This window comes from Caretta caretta, chromosome 3 (genome assembly GCF_965140235.1).
Source record: "Caretta caretta isolate rCarCar2 chromosome 3, rCarCar1.hap1, whole genome shotgun sequence".
In the NCBI taxonomy this organism is placed as follows: domain Eukaryota; kingdom Metazoa; phylum Chordata; order Testudines; family Cheloniidae; genus Caretta; species Caretta caretta.
In genome coordinates this window covers 91,093,079-91,115,736 of record NC_134208.1, presented here as the reverse complement: position 1 = coordinate 91,115,736, position 22,658 = coordinate 91,093,079, and the positions used below count along the sequence as shown (strand labels likewise).

At 40.1% G+C, this 22,658-nt stretch overlaps 1 protein-coding gene across 2 annotated transcripts in view; it reads left to right on the top strand.

The window, feature by feature from the left end:
• Nucleotides 1–22,658, top strand: part of GOPC (golgi associated PDZ and coiled-coil motif containing) — a 59,729-nt gene that overhangs the window by 13,007 nt on the left and 24,064 nt on the right. Inside the window, exons 2-3 of one of the 2 annotated variants that reach the window (XM_048844702.2) lie at nt 11,063–11,227; nt 15,337–15,360. In XM_048844702.2, the coding sequence (XP_048700659.2) occupies nt 11,063–11,227; nt 15,337–15,360 (189 nt within the window). The remainder of the gene's footprint in view (nt 1–11,062; nt 11,228–15,336; nt 15,361–22,658) is intronic. The other variant, XM_048844703.2, reaches the window with a different exon arrangement.

The window sequence follows — 22,658 nt, the reverse complement described above, 5'->3', positions numbered from 1 at the left end:
GCAAGAGCCTGCTGAATTGGAATTAATTTTCAAACTGGATACAATTAACTTAGGCTTGAATAGAGACTGGGAGTGGATGTGTCATTACACAAAGTAAAACTATTTCCTCATGTTTATTTCCCCCACCCCCCACTGCTCCTCAGACGTTCCTGTTAACTGCTGGAAATGGCCACCCTGATTATCACTACAAAAGGTTTTCTCTTCTCCGCTCTCCTGCTGGTAATAGCTCATCTTAAGTGATCACTCTCCTTACAGTGTGTATGATAACATCAATTTTTTCATGTTCTGTGTGTATATAAATCTCCTCACTGTATTTTCCACTGAATGCATCCCATGAAGTGAGCTGTAGCTCATGAAAGCTTATGCTCAAATAAATTGGTTAGTCTCCAAGGTGCCACTAGTACTCCTTTTAGCTTTTAGTAAGATACAAGTAGTGACAGCAGCCTGCAGGCCAGAAGACTAATAGCCAAAATCAGATGTGGAATTGTAAACTATGTATTAGTTAATGGAGACTTGATATAAGTTACATGAGGAGAGGCTACTGTTGTGAAAAAAAGTAACCCCCCACCCCTCCACTCACACACATAGAATCATAGAATATCAGGGTTGGAAGGGACCTCAGGATGTCTTCTAGTCCAACCCCCTGCTCAAAGCAGGACCAATCCCCAATTAAATCATCCCAGCCAGGGCTTTGTCAAGCCTGACCTTAAAAACTTCTAAGGAAGGAGATTCTACCACCTCCCTAGGTAATGCATTCCAGTGTTTCACCACCCTCCTAGTGAAAAAGTTTTTCCTAATATCCAACCTAAACCTCCCCCACTGCAACTTGAGACCATTACTCCTTGTCCTGTCCTCTTCTACCACTGAGAATAGTCTAGAACCATCCTCTCTGGAACCACCTCTCAGGTAGTTGAAAGCAGCTATCAAATCCCCCCTCATTCTTCTCTTCTGCAGACTAAACAATCCCAGTTCCCTCAGCCTCTCCTCATGAGTCATGTGTTCCAGACCCCTAATCATTTTTGTTGCCCTTGGCTGGACTCTTTCCAATTTATCCACATCCTTCTTGTAGTGTGGGGCCCAAAACTGGACACAGTACTCCAGATGAGGCCTCACCAATGTCGAATAGAGGGGAACGATCACATCCCTCGATCTGCTCGCTGTGCCCCTACTTATACATCCCAAAATGCCATTGGCCTTCTTGGCAAGAAGGGCACACTGCTGACTCATATCCAGCTTCTCGTCCACTGCCACCCCTAGGTCCTTTTCCGCAGAACTGCTGCCGAGCCATTCGGTCCCTAGTCTGTAGCTGTGCACTGGGTTCTTCCGTCCTAAGTGCAGGACCCTGCACTTATCCTTATTGAACCTCATCAGATTTCTTTTGGTCCAATCCTCCAATTTGTCTAGGTCCCTCTGTATCCTATCCCTGCCCTCCAGCATATCTACCACTCCTCCCAGTTTAGTATCATCCGCAAATTTGCTGAGAGTGCAATCCATACCATCCTCCAGATCATTTATGAAGATATTGAAGAAAACCGGCCCCAGGACCGACCCCTGGGGCACTCCACTTGACACCGGCTGCCAACTAGACATGGAGCCATTGATCACTACCCGTTGAGCCCGACAATCTAGCCAACTTTCTACCCACCTTATAGTGCATTCATCCAGCCCATACTTCTTTAACTTGCTGACAAGAATACTGTGGGAGACCGTGTCAAAAGCTTTGCTAAAGTCAAGAAACAATACATCCACTGCTTTCCCTTCAACCACAGAACATCTGAAGTGTTTAACTACATTCCAACAGATGTGTGTCCTGATCGTGCAAAGAAGTCCACATATATGGACCCCTGTATCTGCATAAAGCATTTTTGAAGTAATGTACAGTGCCTTTTTTTAACAGTGTCAAGCACACTATTGGTGGTTAACTAATAAACTGAAAAAAAATTGTTTTTTGTCTGATCATGGTCTCTTTTATTCAATAAAAGTTTCTCCTTTTTTAATATATGTTTGTTTTGGTCATGTTCACAGTACTTCTACAATAAATTAAATGTCTTAACGTGAGTTACCCTTACAATGATATGAGAGCTCAGTGGTTACAAACTTCATAAAAGCATTAAGAAATGCATCTTAGTCACTTTGATATAGTTCGTGGTTATGTTCAGAAGTTTGGTGTGAGAATAGGAGTTAATGTATGGCATGAATTGTCAAGGTAGAACAAAGCCAACTTCCCTGTGTCCTTGGAAGCCTTCCAGTATTCTCTTCCCAACTTTCTGTGGGGTTCCATAGAGCTGTCCTATGTTCCCTTCTCCCTCTACATCCTATCTCTGGGTAGTGTCATCTACCTGAATTCAACTACCATCTCTATGATGACGACACTCAGATCTACCTCTCTTTTCCAGACTTGTCTCCGCTTGGCCTGTGTCTGACTCTCCTCATGGATGTCTCGCCATCAACTGAAGTTTAGTGTGGTTAAAACAGAGCTCCTAATCTTCCCCAAAGCCCTCCTCATTTCCTCCTTTCTTGATCACTGTGGATAACATCACCATCCTGCCTGTCACTCAGGCCCATAACCTGCATGTCATATTTGACCTTTTTAGGTCCTCAAATCCAGGTTATATCTGAATCTTGCAGATTCTTTCTGCATAACTTCTATAAGATATGACCTTTCTTATGCATCCATACTGCTAAAACTCTTGTGCAAGCTCTCATCATCTTGTGTCTTGATTACTGCAACTTTCTTCTCTTTGGGCTTGAACAATGCAATCTTGCCCTTCTCATATCCATTCAGAATGGTGCTGCAAAGATCATTTCCCTAGCCTATTGCTTTAATTGTGATACCCCTTTGCATCTCTCCACTGGCTTCCTCTTCTCTGTTACATCAAAAATAAGCTGTTTATAAACACTTTCAAGGCCCATCACAGTCAATCCCCACCCTATCTATTATCTCATTTGGTATTGAGCTGTTGACTCCCACCTCCAATGTACATATGATGTCACCTCCATTGCTCACTTGTTAAGTTTTCAAACAGATACTTGTGTGCTTTCTCCCATGCTGCCCCTCACACTTGTGAGGCATTCCCCATAAACATCCTTAAAGCTATCTCTTTATCCGCCTTCAAATCCCTCCTTAAAACTCATTTGCTGGGATGCCTGCAAAAAAATTGACGTCAGTTAGGCTGCTTGTGTACTGAGACCACTGTGTATCATTCTGACCAATATTGTTTTCTTGTACTTCCCTGTCTGCATCCATCTGTTGTCTTTTATCTAATGCTAAGGCCAGATCTACACTGACAAGTTAGGTGACCCAGCTACATTGCTTAGGGGTGTGAAGAATCTACACCCCTGAGCTATGTAGCTAAACCAACGAAACTCCTGATATATACAGCGCTGGGTTGATGAAAGAATCCTGTCAGGGAGGTGGATTAACTACAGCAAGGGGAGAATCCCTCCTATTGCTATAGTGAGTGTTGACTCTGAAGCGCCACAGTGGCACAACTGCTTCTGTAGCAGTTTAAGTGTACACATAGTCCTAGAGCAGTGCTTTAACATGGCTTGTATAGTCATGGCAGAGTGCTGGGAGAGAGCTCTCCCAGCACTCTTTTAAAAAAACACCTCCACGAGGGGTGTAGCTGCCAGCACTGGTGCACTGTCTACACTGGTGCTTTACAACTCTGAAACTTGCTGCGCTCAGGGGCATGTTTTTTTTTTTTCACACCCCCGAGCAAGAAAGTTGTAGTGCTGTAAAGTGCCAGTGTAGACAAGACCTTAGATTGTAAATTCTCTGTCTTGTGCTAGATGCTGTACAAAATACAATGGGGATTTGTCCGTAACTAGGGCTCCTATGTGCTATGGTAATACAAATAAGTAATAATTTTCAATCAAGCTTCATCATTTTGACACTTACCTTGCTAGGAAAAAATGAATAAGTGGACTGGGTGCTCCTAAATTGATCTTCTGGGAGGTCTAAATATGAGGAGCTGACGCAGGATATCCAATAAAAAATCAAAAAAGAACTGCATTGTTGACTGAATAATGCTAGCATTTTTATAAAGTCCCACCTCCGTTCCTGGTAAAATGCTTATGGAACTATACAAGAACTTGAAATATAATCATCACAGAAATTAAAACAATTTAATTAGAACATAGGCAGTTTGACTATTTTTCCACGTCAGAGAATGCATTTATACTAAGATGATTTGTTGATGTTATCTTATAAATGTTTGAAAGTAGTAAATAAAGAAACCCATTTAATAAAAAATAGAACAATTTCTGTCTAGAGAAGCAGGCTTTGAATATTTCCAACAATATTTTTGAATCCTTTGCAAAATAGCTCAGAATGTATTTAAACAATAGAATTTTAACTCTGAGATTATTTTGTTCCCTGTGCACAACAGGCAAAATTGTCATGTTTAAAATTTTAAGAATATTTTCAATGGGAGAAATTTTCATTTATATCTTGTAGCTGTAAATGCCTTTTTAAGAAGTGCTACTTAATTTCTGGCAAATAGTAAAAGTATATCCCCTCTTTCTCCACCCCCCCCCCCCAAAAAAAAAAGTAAGACTTACCAGAAACTAACTAAAATTTTTCTTCTTCTGGGTCATTGCCTTATTGCAGAGTCAAGATCATTCCATTGTTGATGATGATGATGATGATGATGTGGACCTTCAGTTTAACTAAAAATAGGATACTTGCATTTCAGGGTTAAAAAGTAGCTTGATATAGGTCAAAGTGATGACAGTGATTAAAGCAGTAACTCATTCTGAAACAGAATGTTGCTCACAGATGCTTTAGAAAGCTGTAACCTTGCAGAGGTATAAGTTCTTTGGGATAACAGTTTTAAAGTGAATGTGTAAAGGATTCTACTTGGGACAGTGAATCAAAGGAGATGAAGAAAAATGTGAATATATGTGGTAAAAAGTTGGAGAGCCTCACTTGATGGACCAAATGCACATTGGAAAAAGAGGCCCTTTTGTTGGTTATGTCTTCCTTTCTTCTTAGTCTATTCCATAGATAGTTATAACTTCACAATATTTTCTTTTAGAGGTTCCCATCAAACTGAAACACATAAAATATTCATAGTTCAGAAATTTCCTTTTTCTGCTAATGGCAGATGTTCTTCCCTGAGCCCTTGAACTTCATTAAATCTCTGTCAACACTAATAACAGTATACTTAGCCCTTTCTACCCATGGATCTCAAAATACTTGTAGTATCATTTCCATTTTGAAGTTGGGGAAATCGAGGCACAGAGAGGTTAAAGGCCTCATGAATTGCCCACTGAAGTAAATGAGACATTTTGATTTATTTCAGTGAAGTTAGGGCCTGAGCCAAAATATCCTATCCAAGTTTACACAGTGAGTCAGTAGCAGAGCTGAGAATAGACCCCAAAAGTGATTTTTTCCCCGTCGTCTTCTTTTCTTCAAAAGAGCTCAGCATTTGGCCTTACTTGGTCCCATTGAAGGCAGTGGTAAAACTACCATCGGTTTCACTGGGAACCAAGTTAGTCCAATACTGAGTGTCCAGTGCCCAATCCAATAGACCCCACTGTCTTTCTTCCGTGCTTTCTGTAATGGTGCTAAACATTGGTTGTGTCCTGTTTACAATAGCTGTCAGACTTTTTATTGCTCCAATTCAGCATGAACCACTGCTGATAAGTGCTGGAAGAAGTGAGTCAATTTCGTAGTGTAAATAGTATTCAGAGTGGCACCTCCCATCACTTGCATGGCATGTTAGCCCTTAATAATATTGTTGCCATTTTAATTTTTATTGACTGCCTCTAGTATTGATGGATTGCAGCACTACACATATTTGTTTCTCGGCTGGATCAGCAGTATTAGACCTCTAAATATTTCTTCCAGTTGGTTTAGTTCATTGTAATTAGTTCATGGTTGGTTTTTTTAACTAACAATTGTTGCTGAGACCTATGCTGCCTGACTACCTTGATAATAGCTTGCTATGATACATATATTATGTTGTCTTTAATAAGGTTAAAATAGTGGATAGTTTTAGTATCCTTTAAAAATGTTTGATTTTTCTGTCCTATAGGTTATATATTTTTAGGCAGTGTGTTTGTCAAGGGTGAAAATGATACCAAGTGAAAAATTGCTTAGCCATGCTTGTTTGCTTTAAGAGGTGTGCTCTCCATATTCCTGAGCTCCTATTGCTATGAAAGAGAAATCGATACCAGGCAAAATATTGCTAATAAATTGTCCTGTAATTTTTTTAAGGCTGTGATATGCCTATTTTGTGCCACAGTGTACTTCACTGGTTTCCTTTATACATTCTTCAGTTTAGTTGGGATTACACAAGTTTACTTCATAGAGAGGAAACCACAACAGTTCCTACTGTGACAAGCTAAAAGAACTTTAACAAACAGAAGACAGGTTTATTCCTGTAAATACTGCAGTTAGAAAAGCAGGATATTTGTTAATACATCAAAATACAGGTACTTAATGCCCCTCATTAACTGCATTGTGCACCCAAGGAAGTTAATGAGATTTCTGATGCACAAAAATACACTATGCTTGCAGTACATTTGCAATTTAAGGAAAATAAAGATTTGGAAGTGGAATTGCCAATCATTTAGAGCTCTTCCCTGTGGATGAATCAGCAGATTACATAAAGGATATGATATGATTAATAAATATATAAAGTAGCCCCTTCATTGTGACTCCAGGGCCAAACCTGCTGTTTTACCATTATAGCTGTTCAAATGGCTTCTCCCAAACTGTTTTGATCTTAAAACTAAACATTCTGTTTTTCAATGCTGCTTCTCCTGATTGGTTCCTCTGAAAATTCCATGACAGTCATGGGTGCCTCTCATAACATGATATGACACTTTTCCTTTGTCTTGTAATTTCTAATACATATTTTTAAAAAACGATATTAAAAGATTGGTAAGGTTGTGCATGTAAGCTTGACTCAGCCCCTTTGTGTATATGCATTCTGATACAGCCTTTAATTACAAGATCGTTGCAATTTCAGAGTAACTGCACTTGTATTCCCCCTCTGTGGTCCACCCAAGGCACCCATTTAAAAGTTTCTGGCTCCCCTGCTGTCATGTCTCGTTGGCGGAGACCCATGTCTGTCTCTCCCTCTTGACCACGGTTTTTCTAGGCTGTACGGTTCCCTGCTTACACTGTGTTATTCCCAGCAAGCCAGATGGCCTAAACAGCCAGTGTCTGCACTGGGGGGCGATAAACTGTGTTATTGTCCACCGTAGTTTACTCACAACATTTTATAAGCAAGCACATTTATTCTTAAAGTAAAAGCATTACAGAGAAAACATATTAAAAAATAAAAGAACCTACATGAATGATAATGAGCTTATCAGAGATCACCCCCAGCTCCAAAAAGGGATCTGGTAGGGATTCAGTCCTTCAGATCCCACATGGATTTTTCTGTGGTTGCATGTTCATAACAAGAACACATGAATAAGTCAGTTTCTTCTTTATATAGCTTCAATCTTTGATATTCAGATGCCAGGAACAGGTTCCCTCCTCAGGACGTAGCTTCAAAAGGTTGGGTTTGGAGGTAGGAATTTGAAATCACCTCCCTCTAGGTATTTAATAGGAAACCCACTTAACTTTGACTAAGAAGTTCCTTCTTGTTGGGCTCATTGTTTAAAATAGTCCTTTTGAAGCTTCCCACGGTTTGTATTGACCATGTCTCCACCCCACCCCCTGAATCTCCCCAGAAGTTACCTCCAATCCTGCAGTAACACATAAACTTTGCATTCAATGCAATAGACTTCATAAGGTTTCTCAAAGATATTGTGGGAAACTGAACTATTTATCACAATGATCAAATGCTATTTTTCCACAGAACGCTATCCTCATCCTCACTTAATCAGTAGCTATTTAATATTTTTTTTTCTTCTCATTCAGTGTGTGGTCATGCATTATTTACTGCCCACCATTATTTACTACCCTTTATCCAAACTCTGCCCTAGATACAGAATTATTAATTTCTTCATGGGATTTTCTGTAGTAGTCTCATAATATTGTGGGAGTTGGCAATGCTATGGATAAAGGGCACTAGCTACTAGGACTAATATATAATGCAGGGATCGGCAACCTTTGGCACGTGACGCATCAGGGAAATCTGCCAGTGGGCCGGACGATTTGTTTACCTGCAGCGTCCGCAAGTTCGGCCGATCGCAGCTTCCGCAGGCCGCGGTTCACTGTTCCAGGCCAATGGGGGCTGTGGGAAGCAGCGTGGGCTGAGGGATGTGCTGGCCACCACTTTCCCATAGCCCCCATTGGCCTGGAACAGCGAACCATAGCCAGTGGGAGCTGCGATCAGCCGAACCTGCGGACGCTGCAGGTAAACAAACCGTCCCGGCCCACCGGCGGATTTCCCTGACGGGCCACATACCAAAGGTTGCTGATCCCTGATATAATGTTTCGTGGCAAAAAAACCCCTACATTAACCCAAAGTTAAGGTTGCTGGGTGGTCTCCCTGCAGAAAGTTGAGGTGAGCAAAACCAGAAAATGCAGTTAAATTTGTCCATGTAATTAATTCTGCCCTCTTTCAGCAGTATCTCAATATGCCCCTTTACTGCACGTACCTTTATTCTTCCAGCCCCACAGTTGCTGAAATGTACAAGCTCTTCATCTCTTTTTAAAATCCATTCACTCTCATCCCCAGGGTCGGGCATTGTGGGACAGTTTCTGCAGCCAGTCAATGTCAGCAACTCAGTGTGTTACAGCGACACTGCATCGATTAACTACATCAACTTAAGCGCTACGCCTCTAGCGGAGGTGGAGTTAAGTCAGTGTAGTGGACAAGTTACATTGGTGGGAGCTACATTTCAGTGTAGATGCTTACAGAGTTAGGTCCTAGTAAGCTGTGTTACATTGTCCAAACTCTGTAGTGTAGACCAGGCCTACATATTGGAGGAAATAATTGGGCCTGCTTGGTAAAGGTGTGTTTTTGATTTGACGACATTCGTGAATTACTTTGAGCTGTGTGATAGACCTGTGATTATGATAAGATAAGATCTACGTTTTGCACCCTCTGTGTGTGAGCAAAGGAGAGAGGACACAATATGCAGCATTTTAATGCAGAATCGTGTAGGTTATGTCAGTAGCAGGGCACAGGGCTTTTATTACAAAGGCCACTGTAAGATGGAATATGAGAGGATTCTAGTGCTTTAAGTGAAAGTGTAGTTGTAGAAGGTGTCCTGGGAGTTGTGTAAAGTGTAAGAGTTGTAAATGGCTATGAAGTGGTTATTAAATTGTACACATGGTATTGTTTCTGGGGAGTTGGCTAAGTTGACCCCAAATGTGGGTCACTAACCCTATCCGGCACCCTCCTGATGCACACTAAATTTCAAAGGGATCTGACTTACCATGTTGATTGTAGCTTAGAAAGGTCAACCTTTAAATAGAAGTTGTTGACACAACTTAACTGTAGTGGTGCAGCCACTTCACTATAATAAACTGCCATCATTCCTTGTTGGAGTGGAAATATCTTACAGTATTGGAAATCAGTTTATCTATTGGATATATTATTTTGATTCTTAGAATTGAGTAGGCTGCCTGATCTGAAAAAGGTGACATATCAGTTTTCAGAGATGAGTTTAGAGATTTGTGGTCAGCTTTCTTAAAAGCGTATGATTGTATGACGGACTAAAGGTTTAGGATTTTTTTATTTTCAGTACAGTATTTGTGATATGCCACCAGTTATATTACCTTCTGTGTCACCCTTGGGTCTGAATACTTATGTTTGTGATACTGTAAAATATGAGATGGAATTATGAATTTATCATGTGTATGTGAATAGGTTACTTCCTTCTCTCTTCACTTTATCTCATGTGTGTATTAGAGCAGCTCCATTTATTTATTTGTTTTTATACTTTAAAAAATAGATTGTGTGTTTGGCATATGTGAATGAGTTTGCTCTCAGTATGGTTCCCAAAGGACTTATGTCCACATCACAGAACCAATAGCCACAATTCTTACTGATTGGCAATCTGAACAGAGAAGCCAAGGATTTAATAGATTGTATGAACTAACCTCGTGCTGTTAGAATTGTATTTTATAGATCAAGTGCAGCATTTGTGGCTGGACAGTGGTGGAGCAATATATGAAGTTTTTACTATTTATGATTTACCTGTTTTTGAATAAATAGGACTTCAGTCTTAGAGTTAAAATGCAAAAGAATATTTTAAACATACATTTTATTACGTTAGTAGTTAGGATACATTAAAAAGGAGTATGGTGTAGGCAAATGTCACTGAGGTAAAGCCCAACCCTGCTTCTCTAGGTCTATGGCAAAATTGTGAGGGTAGCTATATTGGGCTCTTTGATGTTAAGACCTTAAAAAAGAAATCTGCTTAGTAGTACATCACCTTGAGTATTGACGGTGTCTTTTAAACATCTTGTTCAACTATTATTTTTTCTGTTTGAGAGTAGAGTATTTAAAACAGAGACATCAATAATGCCTTTATTAGAGAGAGTGATATGGTTTTGCAAATAAATCACAAAGTTTTTATTTAGAAAAGGATTTTAAAAACCACTTGATTGTAGAAGTAGATTTCTTTTGTAGAAGCCTATTCATCCTAAAACAAGTTTTTAAAAATTACTCGGGTTTTCTTGGCATTTAGGGCAAATTCTGGCTTGCCCTGTCAACAGATATTTTCTGTTGAAGGTAGGGAGGCTATGATTCGTCCTATAATTCGAAATTTTCAGTATCAGAAGAAATCTGTGTAGTCTTACTAAGATCTCTGTGGATATGTGCTTTTAATTCATGGGAGTCTATATAGGAATTTATGCAGAGGCTTCATTTTCTTTGTTGTTAACCTGTAATGGATTATGAAGGAAGTTCCATTCACTCTTCAGAAGAGTGGTTGTGTTTGTGTGCTGGGAGTTAGAGAAGAAAATATGTTGTAAATGAAGGAATCCTTAGAGGGGTATGAGAGACTCATGGAAAGAATCCAATTCCATCCTTATTTTACCTGTGCATCTGAAACCTTTATAGTGTAGAATGTGACTCCATTTTATAATAATGAGAAACAAAATTTTAATAATTACACTCATTGTTGGACTCCTGATATCTTCCAGGCGCAGCTGGTGGATCTGAAATCTGAACTGACAGAAACTCAGGCTGAGAAAGTAGTATTGGAAAAAGAGGTGCATGATCAGCTTTTGCAGCTCCATGCCGTTCAACTTCAGTTGCATGCCAAAACTGGCCAGAGTGTTGATTCTGGGGCAATTAAAGCAAAATTGGTGAGTATCATAGATTAAAGGAAAAAGTTCAAACTACACTTTTTTATTGACTGTGTAAGTGGTGAAATGTTAATGTTGCTGGCACAAACTTACTTGAACACCGGTTTTAAAATAAACAAGTATATGTTACCTAAATTTCTTATACTATTTATTTTGGAGACTGCTAAAATGATGAGTTAGTAACCTACTATAGCTGGAAAAGTACAGTAGAGAGAAAGAGAGGAGTCCCAAACAGATGTCTATCAACATTCAGGGTTGTAGGCTGTTTGCTTTGAAATACATATGTAATAATTTCAAAGAAATTGTATTAAAGTTCTGTAGTGGGAAAAAATTAAGATTGTGCTTTTTTGTTTTTGTAATATAAATAAGCTCTGAGAGTTGGTGTTTTAACTTTTGAAATATTGGAAATATTAATTTTTTGTGAAGGTTTTCTGTGGAGAATGAAGAGAAGTTGATAGGCAGTTTTCTTAATTGAAGAGTTTTCCTGGGGTAGAAAAGATCTTTGAACGTCTAATGTGAAAAATAAGCATATCTTACAAAAAATAACCAGGACTTCTTTTTGCATTGTGAAAAAGAGGAGACACCCATTCCTCTCCCTCCCTCTCCACTCCACTCAAGGGTAGTGGGATTTTTTTTTTGTGGTGTGGGTAACTACTAGAGATAAGACTGAAACTTTTTCAGTGGTCCTCCTTTTTTCGTATTTCCAAACTGGGCCACCTCCCATCTCAGTCTTATTGTTTAATTCAACAGATCATCAGGAAAGACTCCATTCACCACTGGTGATTTGTAAAACACATTTTGAGGAACTATTTGACAAATGCCACCAAACAGCCATTTTTTTTTTCTGTTAGTGTTCTCTGGATTTTAACTGGTGATCTAAACAAGAAACATTCTTTCTCATTACTAATCACAGCTAGCATGGTTTCAGGGTACAGCATGAACAGAATTTTAATAAATAAAATAAAAATCATTCTGTATAGGCTGGTTTCAGAGGAACAGCCGTGTTAGTCTGTATTCGCAAAAAGAAAAGGAGTACTTGTGGCACCTTAGAGACTAACCAATTTATTTGCGCATGAGCTTTCGTGAGCTACAGCTCACTTCATCAGATGCATACCGTGGAAACTGCAGCAGACTTTATATATACACAGAGAATATGAAACAATACCTCCTCCCACCCCACTGTCCTGCTGGTAATAGCTTATCTAAAGTGATCATCAGGTGGGCCATTTCCAGCACAAATCCAGGTTTTCTCACCCTCCACCCCCCCACACAAATTCACTCTCCTGCTGGTGCTAGCCCATCCAAAGTGACAACTCTTTACATAATCAAGTCGGGCTATTTCCTGCATAGATCCAGGTTTTCTCACATCCCCCCCACCCCCATACACACACAAACTCACTCTCCTGCTGGTAATAGCTCATCTAAACTGACCACTCTCCAAGTTTAAATCCAAGTTAAACCAGAACATCTGGGGGGGGGGGGGGGGGTAGGAAAAAACAAGAGGAAACAGGCTACCTTGCATAATGACTTAGCCACTCCCAGTCTCTATTTAAGCCTAAATTAATAGTATCCAATTTGCAAATGAATTCCAATTCAGCAGTTTCTCGCTGGAGTCTGGATTTGAAGTTTTTTTGTTTTAAGATAGCGACCTTCATGTCTGTGATTGCGTGACCAGAGAGATTGAAGTGTTCTCCGACTGGTTTATGAATGTTATAATTCTTGACATCTGATTTGTGTCCATTTATTCTTTTACGTAGAGACTGTCCAGTTTGACCAATGTACATGGCAGAGGGGCATTGCTGGCACATGATGGCATATATCACATTGGTGGATGTGCAGGTGAACGAGCCTCTGATAGTGTGGCTGATGTTATTAGGCCCTGTGATGGTGTCCCCTGAATAGATATGTGGGCACAATTGGCAACGGGCTTTGTTGCAAGGATAAGTTCCTGGGTTAGTGGTTCTGTTGTTTGGTATGTGGCTGTATAGGCTATCTGAGTTGCAGGACTCTGACCTGGTTTCTGAACATTGTTTTCACACTTTATAATTCTTACAGCTCTTAAGCCATGTTTGTCTATGACCATGTTGAAGATTGTTTCTCTACCAAGTTCAAGTTGTGAAGCCTCAACGTACATGGAAAGTTTTCCTGTTACCTTAATGTGTATTAAAATACAGAAATCCTGAAGACAGAGTAAAGCAAACTCAAAAGATACGCCTAGATTTTTAATGAGTACAGTTTCAACGTAGATAAATCCCTAAACAATATGGGGAAAGTTTACTCCTTAGTTTTAACTTTAAAGACAGTCATTTTTGTGGCTTTAGCACAGAACTATAATATTTTTCCATTTGGTTCAGGTAGTTTTTTTTTTTAAATAGACAAGCTTCAGGATTTATCTATGTTGAAATTGTACTCATTAAAAATCTAGGCTGACATTTTGTCTTTAATTCAGTATGGTGCCTTGCCTCTTCCCCTTTCTTATAAACCACAAGGCTTATCTTTTGAATTTGCTTTACTCTGTCTTCTGGGATTTCATAGAATTTTAGTGGAGAGAAACTGTCCTTTAAACTGTTTTAGATCTAGAAACTACAAAGGCTGAAGAGCTTGAGCAAGCAAAATTGGAGCTACTTAGATGACGACAAAAATTGAAAATCTGAGTTTTAGGCTAAAAAGAGCTTTAGTGGTGACCTTCTATCAGTCTGAATCTGCCCAGGGGAGGTATTTTGAAGGGAGACCGTGTCAACGTGTTACTGAAAAATATAATGCTGCATATGTTAACCTCCCTCCCTCTCTGCCCAGTATACAACTTCTCTTACTAGAGCATGTGGGAAGGTTGATATGCAGTTTACTATTAATGCATATTTGACAAACTCCAAGTTATGCAAAACATTGGTGAATTAAAACATATTTAAACTTTCAAGAAAAAAGAAAAGGAGTACTTGTAGCACCTTAGAGACTAACCAATTTATTTGAGCATAAGCTTTCGTGAGCTACAGCTCACTTCATCAGATGCATACTGTGGAAACTGCAGAAGACATTATATACACAGAGACCATGAAACAATACCTCCTCCCACCCCACTCTCCTGCTGGTAACAGTTTATCTAAAGTGATCACTCTCCTTACAATGTGTATGATAATCAGGTTGGGCCATTTCCAGCACCAATCCAGGTGTATATAATCTGTGTATATAATGTCTTCTGCAGTTTCCACAGTATGCATCCGATGAAGTGAGCTGTAGCTCACGAAAGCTCATGCTCAAATAAATTGGTTAGTCTCTAAGGTGCCACAAGTACTCCTTTTCTTTTTGCGAATACAGACTAACACGGCTGTTAATCTGAAACCTAAACATTCAAGGTTGCTCAACAGTTGACTACATGCAGTTTACTCTACAAACGTCTTTCAGATACGATCTCTTTTTTTTAACATCCAGTCTGTGCTGCATGGACATGAAAGCTCTTTTGGTACTTTTTGTAAGAGTTTATAAGAGTTTGACCAAAGTGACTTTGGTCAAAAATGTATCTCCTGCTCCTGTTTTGCAGCGCATTATATATATTTTTTTGCTGCTTATGTACATACGTCCCATAAGTGGCTGAATACCAGATGTGTAGTATATAGCTTGAAAAGTATTTTATGATGCTATGTAAATCTGAATTATAATTTAACTATCAGGTAAAACCCTTAGTTTAGGTTCAAAAAGGCTTAGAAGCAAATCTGTATTTTATTGTTCTTTGAAAAGCAATGATCTCTTCCCCAACAAAATTTGGAAATCTTTATAGCAATCTTACTGTATTTCAAGATTTTGTAGATCTTTGCAATACTTATGTTTCATAAGGAAATTAATGTATGTAATTTTCTAACAAAGTTAAGAATTTTAATGATTTATTCCTTACAATGCATACTTTGATGCAGAAATTGGTACAACATAGGCTTTTTTGTTTAATACCATACTTATTTTTGTGTCCTTTATTAATAAACCTAGTACATTTCATTAATAGTGTTCTGACAGAATAAGACTGATATTTGCATTTATTTTATGGCATTTTCTAGAAGTTCACTTTGCCAGTGTTTGTCAGTTTTTCTGATTATGGAACTGTTTTCTTCTTTCTTAAGTCTATCCTTTCTGTGGATGAGTTGGTAAGTATGCTAGTTGCCTTCATCTGTATTTAAGTCAGTGCTTTTGTTTTGTGTGGCAGTATACATATTGGCCTCTGAGACTAGAAAAACAGATCTGGCTGGCTTTCTTCCCCGCTGGTTGGCCACATATCTGATATTGTTGACAATTTTTAGTTTTGGTGCCTGTTATCCCAAGCCTGTGCATGTCTGTATTTGTTTATATTTCTGGTTTCTGCAACTGTTTTGGGATGATATGGTCTGGTAACTTATGAAATTCTGAAGGTTGTCTGATCTTGCTACACAGAAACAAAATCTGAAACTGTTTAAGTATTTATTAAAAAATAACAATATTCAGCATGTTATGAGCAATAATTTTTGTACATTATCAATTTTCTCTGGTAAGATGTCAGTTTTCATACATTCCCCCCTCTCCTCAATTCCCTTTTTGTGAGTGTGTTGTTTTTAATGTAACTTTCCTATTTATTAACAGTCCTATGGTCCCTAGATATGTAAGCTTAGTAGTACTTATATGGAGGTGTTTGGTAGTGATTCAGACTTGAGACTTTCACCTCTTAAACTTTGCAAGTGATAGACTTAAAGATTTTTAAATAATGTCACTATTTTCATAGAATTATGGACCATATAGCTACTATTAAAAATTTGTTTTTATCTATTGAAAAATCATTAAGTAATTGAGATCTGTTATTCTTGAGTAAAACTTTGTATTTTAATGTGGTCTGTATTAAGCATAATTTTTCTGCTTTAAGGAATGTTAGTCATGATATAAAAACTAGAAAGCAATATCTGCTTATATAGGCATAATATAACTGATTTGGGAAAAGGCTGCGGTATTCTTACATATTAGGACACTAGCCTGTCATGCCATCTTAACTCAGTACATTTTATGTTAAGAATTAGCCATTTTCTAATGATTTGCTGTAATGTGTGGTTAGATTTTTTTTTTTTTTTTTTTTTACAGCAGTAAGGAAATATCATTCACTGTTGTAATGGTAAATGTTGTTTTATGCAGTGTGTGAACTTTTAGTGCCAACAATTGTAAGCGTATATTCTTACATGCCACTTAAAGAATGGACAGTGTTAGAATGCGACTTAAAAAATGGATAGTGGATAGCACTGTGTATGTTTAAGGTTCAGTTCCAACTTTCATTTTAACCCCACCTGTTTCAATTGCGTATAACTTTGTCTCACTAACTGGTCCTGGAATGTAATTTTCCAGCCTTTGACAGAGGCCAGAGGAGAAATTTTGGGGTGGAAAATTTGAGCAAATTTTTTTGCTTATGTTTGAGTTCCATTATTCCTTGTTTCCTCTGGAAAGAAATATTTCACAAGGATATCTGAACAATGGCTCAAGTTAGAAACATCAGACTTGATTTGTTTTGTAAATTTAATTAGAATATAAGGAATAAGCCACATTTGAAGAAAATCAGTGGTATAGCTTTACACTTATGATCGTTTAAAGTGGATCACTTCACACATGAACAGTAGAATTCTGCTATTTGGTTTTTTAGTTGATCTAAAAATTCTAGATCACTTTAGAAAGTTAGCTTGTGGTAGGTGAGACTCAAAAGGTTGGAATTAGGAGCTTCTTTCAAGAGCTGTCAAACCAAAATCTCTGGATCAAGGAAATTACACATTCTGGAAGCTCTTAATCTTTTCTCAGCTAAAACCAAACCAAAAAGACCCCAGGAAACTCTATGCAAAAAAAATACCGTTGGTATAAGTTAGGGTTCAGAAACTAAACAAAAACGTCAGGTAATGCAGAGCTCTGTGCAGTATTGTAGCTGAGTCAGTCCCAGGATACTGGAGAGACAAGATGGGTGAGGTAATATCTTTCATTGGACCAACTTCTGTGGGTGAGAAAGAGAAGCTTTTGAAATAATGCAGAGTGAAGATTGAATGTTCAACCTTTAATCTCTTCCTTCATGCATAAGCCTTAAACTGTGGCCTCTTTCTGACATTTTATATGTACAGGATATCCTACAAATTGAGAATAAATTGTGTAATCAGTGGACATATACTAGCTCAGATCTTTGGGAGTGTTGGTGTGCCTTTGTGCCATCTTGGAAGTGCATAGGAACCTTAAAGCCAGCCTGATGGCTACATGAAGATCATGCTTGCATATTACACTCCCCTGTGGTAGAGTTGCCTGTGATGGGTTGGGTCACAGAAACCCCTTTGGGGCTGCCAACTGATGTGCCAAGACTACTTCTGCCCCTGCTTTCCCTGCCAATTTGGGACTCCAGAACCCTGCCTGGTTGTGCCAGACATGCTTTCTGGCTACAAACACAGACCCAGGTCTGAACCATGTCCCACAAACTGCAGGCTTAACTGAAAGCAGCTTAATCATAGAATATCAGTGTCGGAAGGGACCTCAGGAGGTCATCTAGTCCTACCTCCTGCTCAAAGGAGGACCAATCCCCAACTAAATCATGCCAGCCAGGGCTTTGCCATGCCTGACCTTAAAAACTTCTAAGGAAGGCGATTCCACCACCTCCCTAGGTAACGCATTCCAGTGTTTCACCACCCTCCTAGTGAAAAAGTTTTTCCTAATATCCACTCCTCCCCCACTGCAACTTGAGACCATTACTCCTTGTTCTGTCATCTGCTATCACTGAGAACAGTCTAGATCAGTCTTCTTTGGAACTAGATCCGTCTTCTTTGGAACCCCCTTTCAGGTAGTTGAAAGCAGCTATCAAAATCCCCCCTCATTCTTCTCTTCCGCAGACTAAACAATCCCAGTTCCCTCAGCCTCTCCTCATAAGTCGTGTTCCAGTCCCCTAATCATTTTTGTTGCCCTCCGCTGGACGTTTTCCAATTTTTCCACATCCTTCTTGTAGTGTGGGGCCCAAAACTGGACACAGTACTCCAGATGAGGCCTCACCAGTGTCCGAATAGAGGGGAACGATCACGTCCCTCGATCTGCTGTCAATGCCCCTACTTATACATCCCAAAATGCCATTGGCCTTCTTGGCAAGAAGGGCACACTGTTGACTCATAGCCAGCTTCTCGTCCACTGTAACCCCTAGGTCCTTTTCTGCAGAACTGCTGCTGAGCCATTCGGTCCCTAGTCTGTAGCGGTGCATTGGGTTCTTCCGTCCTAAGTGCAGGACTCTGCACTTGTCCTTGTTGAACCTCATCAGATTTCTTTTGGCCCAATCCTCCAATTTGTCTAGGTCCCTCTGATTCCTATCCCTACCGTCCAGCGTATCTACCTCTCCTCCCAGTTTAGTGTCATCTACAAACTTGTTGAGGGTGCAATCCACACCATCCTCCAGATCATTTATGAAGATATTGAACAAAACCGGCCCGAGGACCGACCCTTGGGGCACTCCACTTGATACCGGCTGCCAACTAGACGTGGACCCATTGATCACTACCCGTTGAGCCCGACAATCTAGCTAGTTTTCTATCCACCTTATAGTCCATTCATCCAGCTCATACTTCTTTAACTTGCTGGCAAGAATACTGTGGGAGATGATGTCAAAAGCTTTGCTAAAGTCAAGGAACAACACGTCCACTGCTTTCCCCTCATCCACAGAGCCAGTTATCTCATCATAGAAGGCAATTAGATTAGTCAGGCATGACTTGCCCTTGGTGAATCCATGCTGACTGTTCCTGATCACTTTCCTCTCCTCTAAGTGCTTCAGAATTGATTCCTTGAGGACCTGCTCCATGATTTTTCCAGGGACTGAGGTGAGGCTGACTGGCCTGTGGTTCCCAGGATCCTCCTCCTTCCTTTTTTTAAAGATGGGCACTACATTAGCCTTTTTCCAGTCGTCCGGGACTTCCCCCGATCGCCATGAGTTTTCAAAGATAATGGCCAGTGGCTCTGCAATCACATTTGCCAACTCCTTTAGCAGTCTCGGATGCAACGCATCCAGCCCCATGGACTTGTGCACGTCCAGCTTTTCTAAATAGTCCCGAAACACTTCCTTCTCCACAGAGGGCTGGTCACCTCCTCCCCATGCTGTGCTGCCCAGTGCAGTAGTCTGGGAGCTGACCTTGTTCATGTTCTTGTCTCTAACACTGAGATGCCCAGCTCCCAATGGGGTCAAAATCCCAAATAAATCCATTTTACCCTGTATAGAGCTTATGCAGGGTAAACTCATAAATTGTTCACCCTCTATAACACTGATAGAGAGATATGCACAGATTTTTGCCCGCCCCACCCCCCGGGTATTAATAAATACTTTGGCTTAATTAATCAATAAAAAGTGATTTTATTAAATACAAAAAGTAGGATTTAAGTGGTTCCAAGTAATAACAGACAGAACAAAGTGACTTATCAAGTAAAATAAAATATAGTAAGACATGCAAATCTAAACCTAATACAATAAGAAAACTGAATACAGATAAAATCTCACCCTCAGAGATGTTTCAATAAGCTTCTATCACAGACTGGACGCCTTCCTAGTCTGGGCACAATCCTTTCCCCTGGTACAGCCCTTGTTCCAGCTCAGGTGGTAGCCAGGGGATTTCTCATGATTGCCGCCCCCTTTGTTCTGTTTCACCTCCTTATATAGCTTTGCACAAGGCAGGAATTCTTTGTCTCTCTGGGTCCCCACCCCCTCCCTTCTAAATGGAAAAGCACCAGGTTTAAGATGGATTTCAGTACCAGGTGACATGGTCACATGTCCTGTGAGACCCCAAGCCTTCATTCCTCCCAGGCTGACTCACAGGAAGGCCTGCAAGCAAACAGAGCTATCCACAGTCAGTTGTTCTGGTTGATGGGAGCCATCAAGATTCCAAACCACCATTAATGGCCCACACTTTGCATAATTACAATAGGCCCTCAGAGTTATATTTTATATTTTTAGTTTGATACAAGAATGATACATACATACAAATAGGATGACCACACTCAGTAGATTATAAGTTTTATAATGATACTTACAAGAGACCTTTTGCATGAAGCATATTCCAGTTACATTATATTCACACTCATTACCATTTTTCATAAAATCATATGGAGTGCAGTGTCACATTGCCATAATACAACAAGGGCATGCCCTATAAGGGATGTGGCTAGGGCATCCCTGCACCCTGGTAATTCCTGTAATTGCCCAATGGCCATGGGGAGGAAGTGAATTAGACAAGCCTACAGGCCAATATATGACCTTTGGAATGGGAAGGCTAGCAAGTATTATGCCTCACATTTAGAGGATAGATCTGTCAATGGTTATTAGCCAGGATGGTCAGGGACACAGCCCCAGCCTCCAACTGTCAGAAGCTGGGACTGGAAACAGGAATGGATCACTTGAAATTCCCCTGTTCTGTTCGTTCCCTCTGAAGCACCTGGCACTGGCCACTGTCAGAGACAGGATACTGGGCTAGATGGACCATTGGTCTGACCCAGTATGGCCATTCTTATTCCCTAACTTATCTGTTTTAAATGCAGAACCCGTATTATACCAAAAGTACACATAGTGCATACGGTATCTTCAATTCTTTGGTGAAGCTGGGGAGGGTGTATGCTACAACTCAGGATGGGGAGACATAAAGGAAATTTTAAGCCAAAATTGTTGTCACTGTATTCTGCGCCTCTTCTCCCCTTCAGTCCTTCTGACCCTGGGCTGACTGTGACTGTGTGCCAGGTTGATCTAATTTGCACCTGGGAATCAACCCAGCATATACCCAGCTGGATCAGGAAGGTCATGATACAAAGGTCACAAAGGTGACTTAAAACTACCTTTCTGCCTCCCCATCCTGAACTGTGCCATGCATTTCTCAGTCATATTTAAGGATTGGGGCCAATATATGTACTATGCTGTACTAATGTGTAATACAGTCTCTTTATTCAACTACATAACATGCCAATTTAGGAGATGAGAAATATACTAATCTTCATCATATGGGAAGCTCACCATTCTGACAATTGTCTATGGCCATACCACTATGACAATAGCTGTGGCTGGAAGCTGGTTGGGCCAAACCCGTCTAACTTCCTAGATGAGATTAGTTTCATAGGACAATGCAGGGTTAGTAGGCAGCAGGTGTGTTACAAATTGTTATGAACTATAAAATGGGGGTGTCAGTTCAGTCCATGGTTTTTAGCGTCCAGCAGAGTTATAAAATTATTTTGTTTTCAGATATTTAAAATACAACTTGACATTAGCATCAATTACACTGGGTTGTAATTATCTGATGATACACTCTATTGGTACCAGGATGGGATAGTAGGTAACAACTAGGGTGGTGCAGTTGTTTGGATTTTTCTTCCCCATACAGGAATGCGCATGGGGTATCATCAAACATTTACAACCAATATTTGATGGGGACCACATGCTGAAAGAAATCTTCCCTGAACCCTCTTCAAACAATCTCCCAACCTCATCATCAGAAGCAAGCTCCCCACAGACTAGAACACACCAACTCAAAGCTGCACCAGATTCTGCCAAAACAATAGATGCAAAACCTGAAGATGTATCTTCAGTGCTATGATGATCAATACCTTCTACAACAGTGGTTCTCAGACTAGGGGTGCTGCTTGTTCAGGGAAGGCCCCTGGCGGGCCGAGCCGGTTTGTTTACTTGCCATGTCCGCAGGTTTGGCCGATCGCAGCTCCCACTGGTCACGGTTCACCGCTCTACGTCAATGGGCTGCGGGAAGCGGCACGGGCTGAGGGATGTGCTGGCCGCCCTTCCCACAGCCCCCATTGGCCTGGAGCAGCGAACAATGGCCAGTGGGAGTTGCGATCGGCTGAACCTGCGGACGCAGCAGGTAAACAAACCAGCCCGGCCCACCAGGGGCTTTCCCTGAACAAGTGGCGCCTCTAGTCTGAGACCCACTGCTCTACAACACACCTTTCAAGATCCAAGGGTCCTATAAATGCGTATCACGATCTGTGTACCTCATCCAGAGCATCAAATGCCCCAGCACCGCCTCTGCAGGTAACACCAAACAAGCACTAAGCTCTCAAATGAACTCACACTGAAAAATGATAAAAGACAAAAACAACCTGTTGCACATTGGCAAATACTTTTCACGAAGAGATCACTCACCTACCACTCCAATACAGGGTATGTTCAGATAATTACAACCCAGTGTAATTGATGCTAATATCAAGTTGTATTTTAAATATCTGACAACAAAATATGTACGTTTTAGTGAAATTTATATAGGTATTGCAGTAAAAAATTACCAAAGGAAATAGTAGTAAATGTAGTGGACCCTAACCTTTTACTGTTCTACTTTTCTGCTGTGATTTTTTTCATTATTTGTAAGTAATCATAAAGTGCCTTCATCTTGAAGTGATTCTCTAAAATAATAGCAATCAGAGTTGAGCAAATTACAGCCCA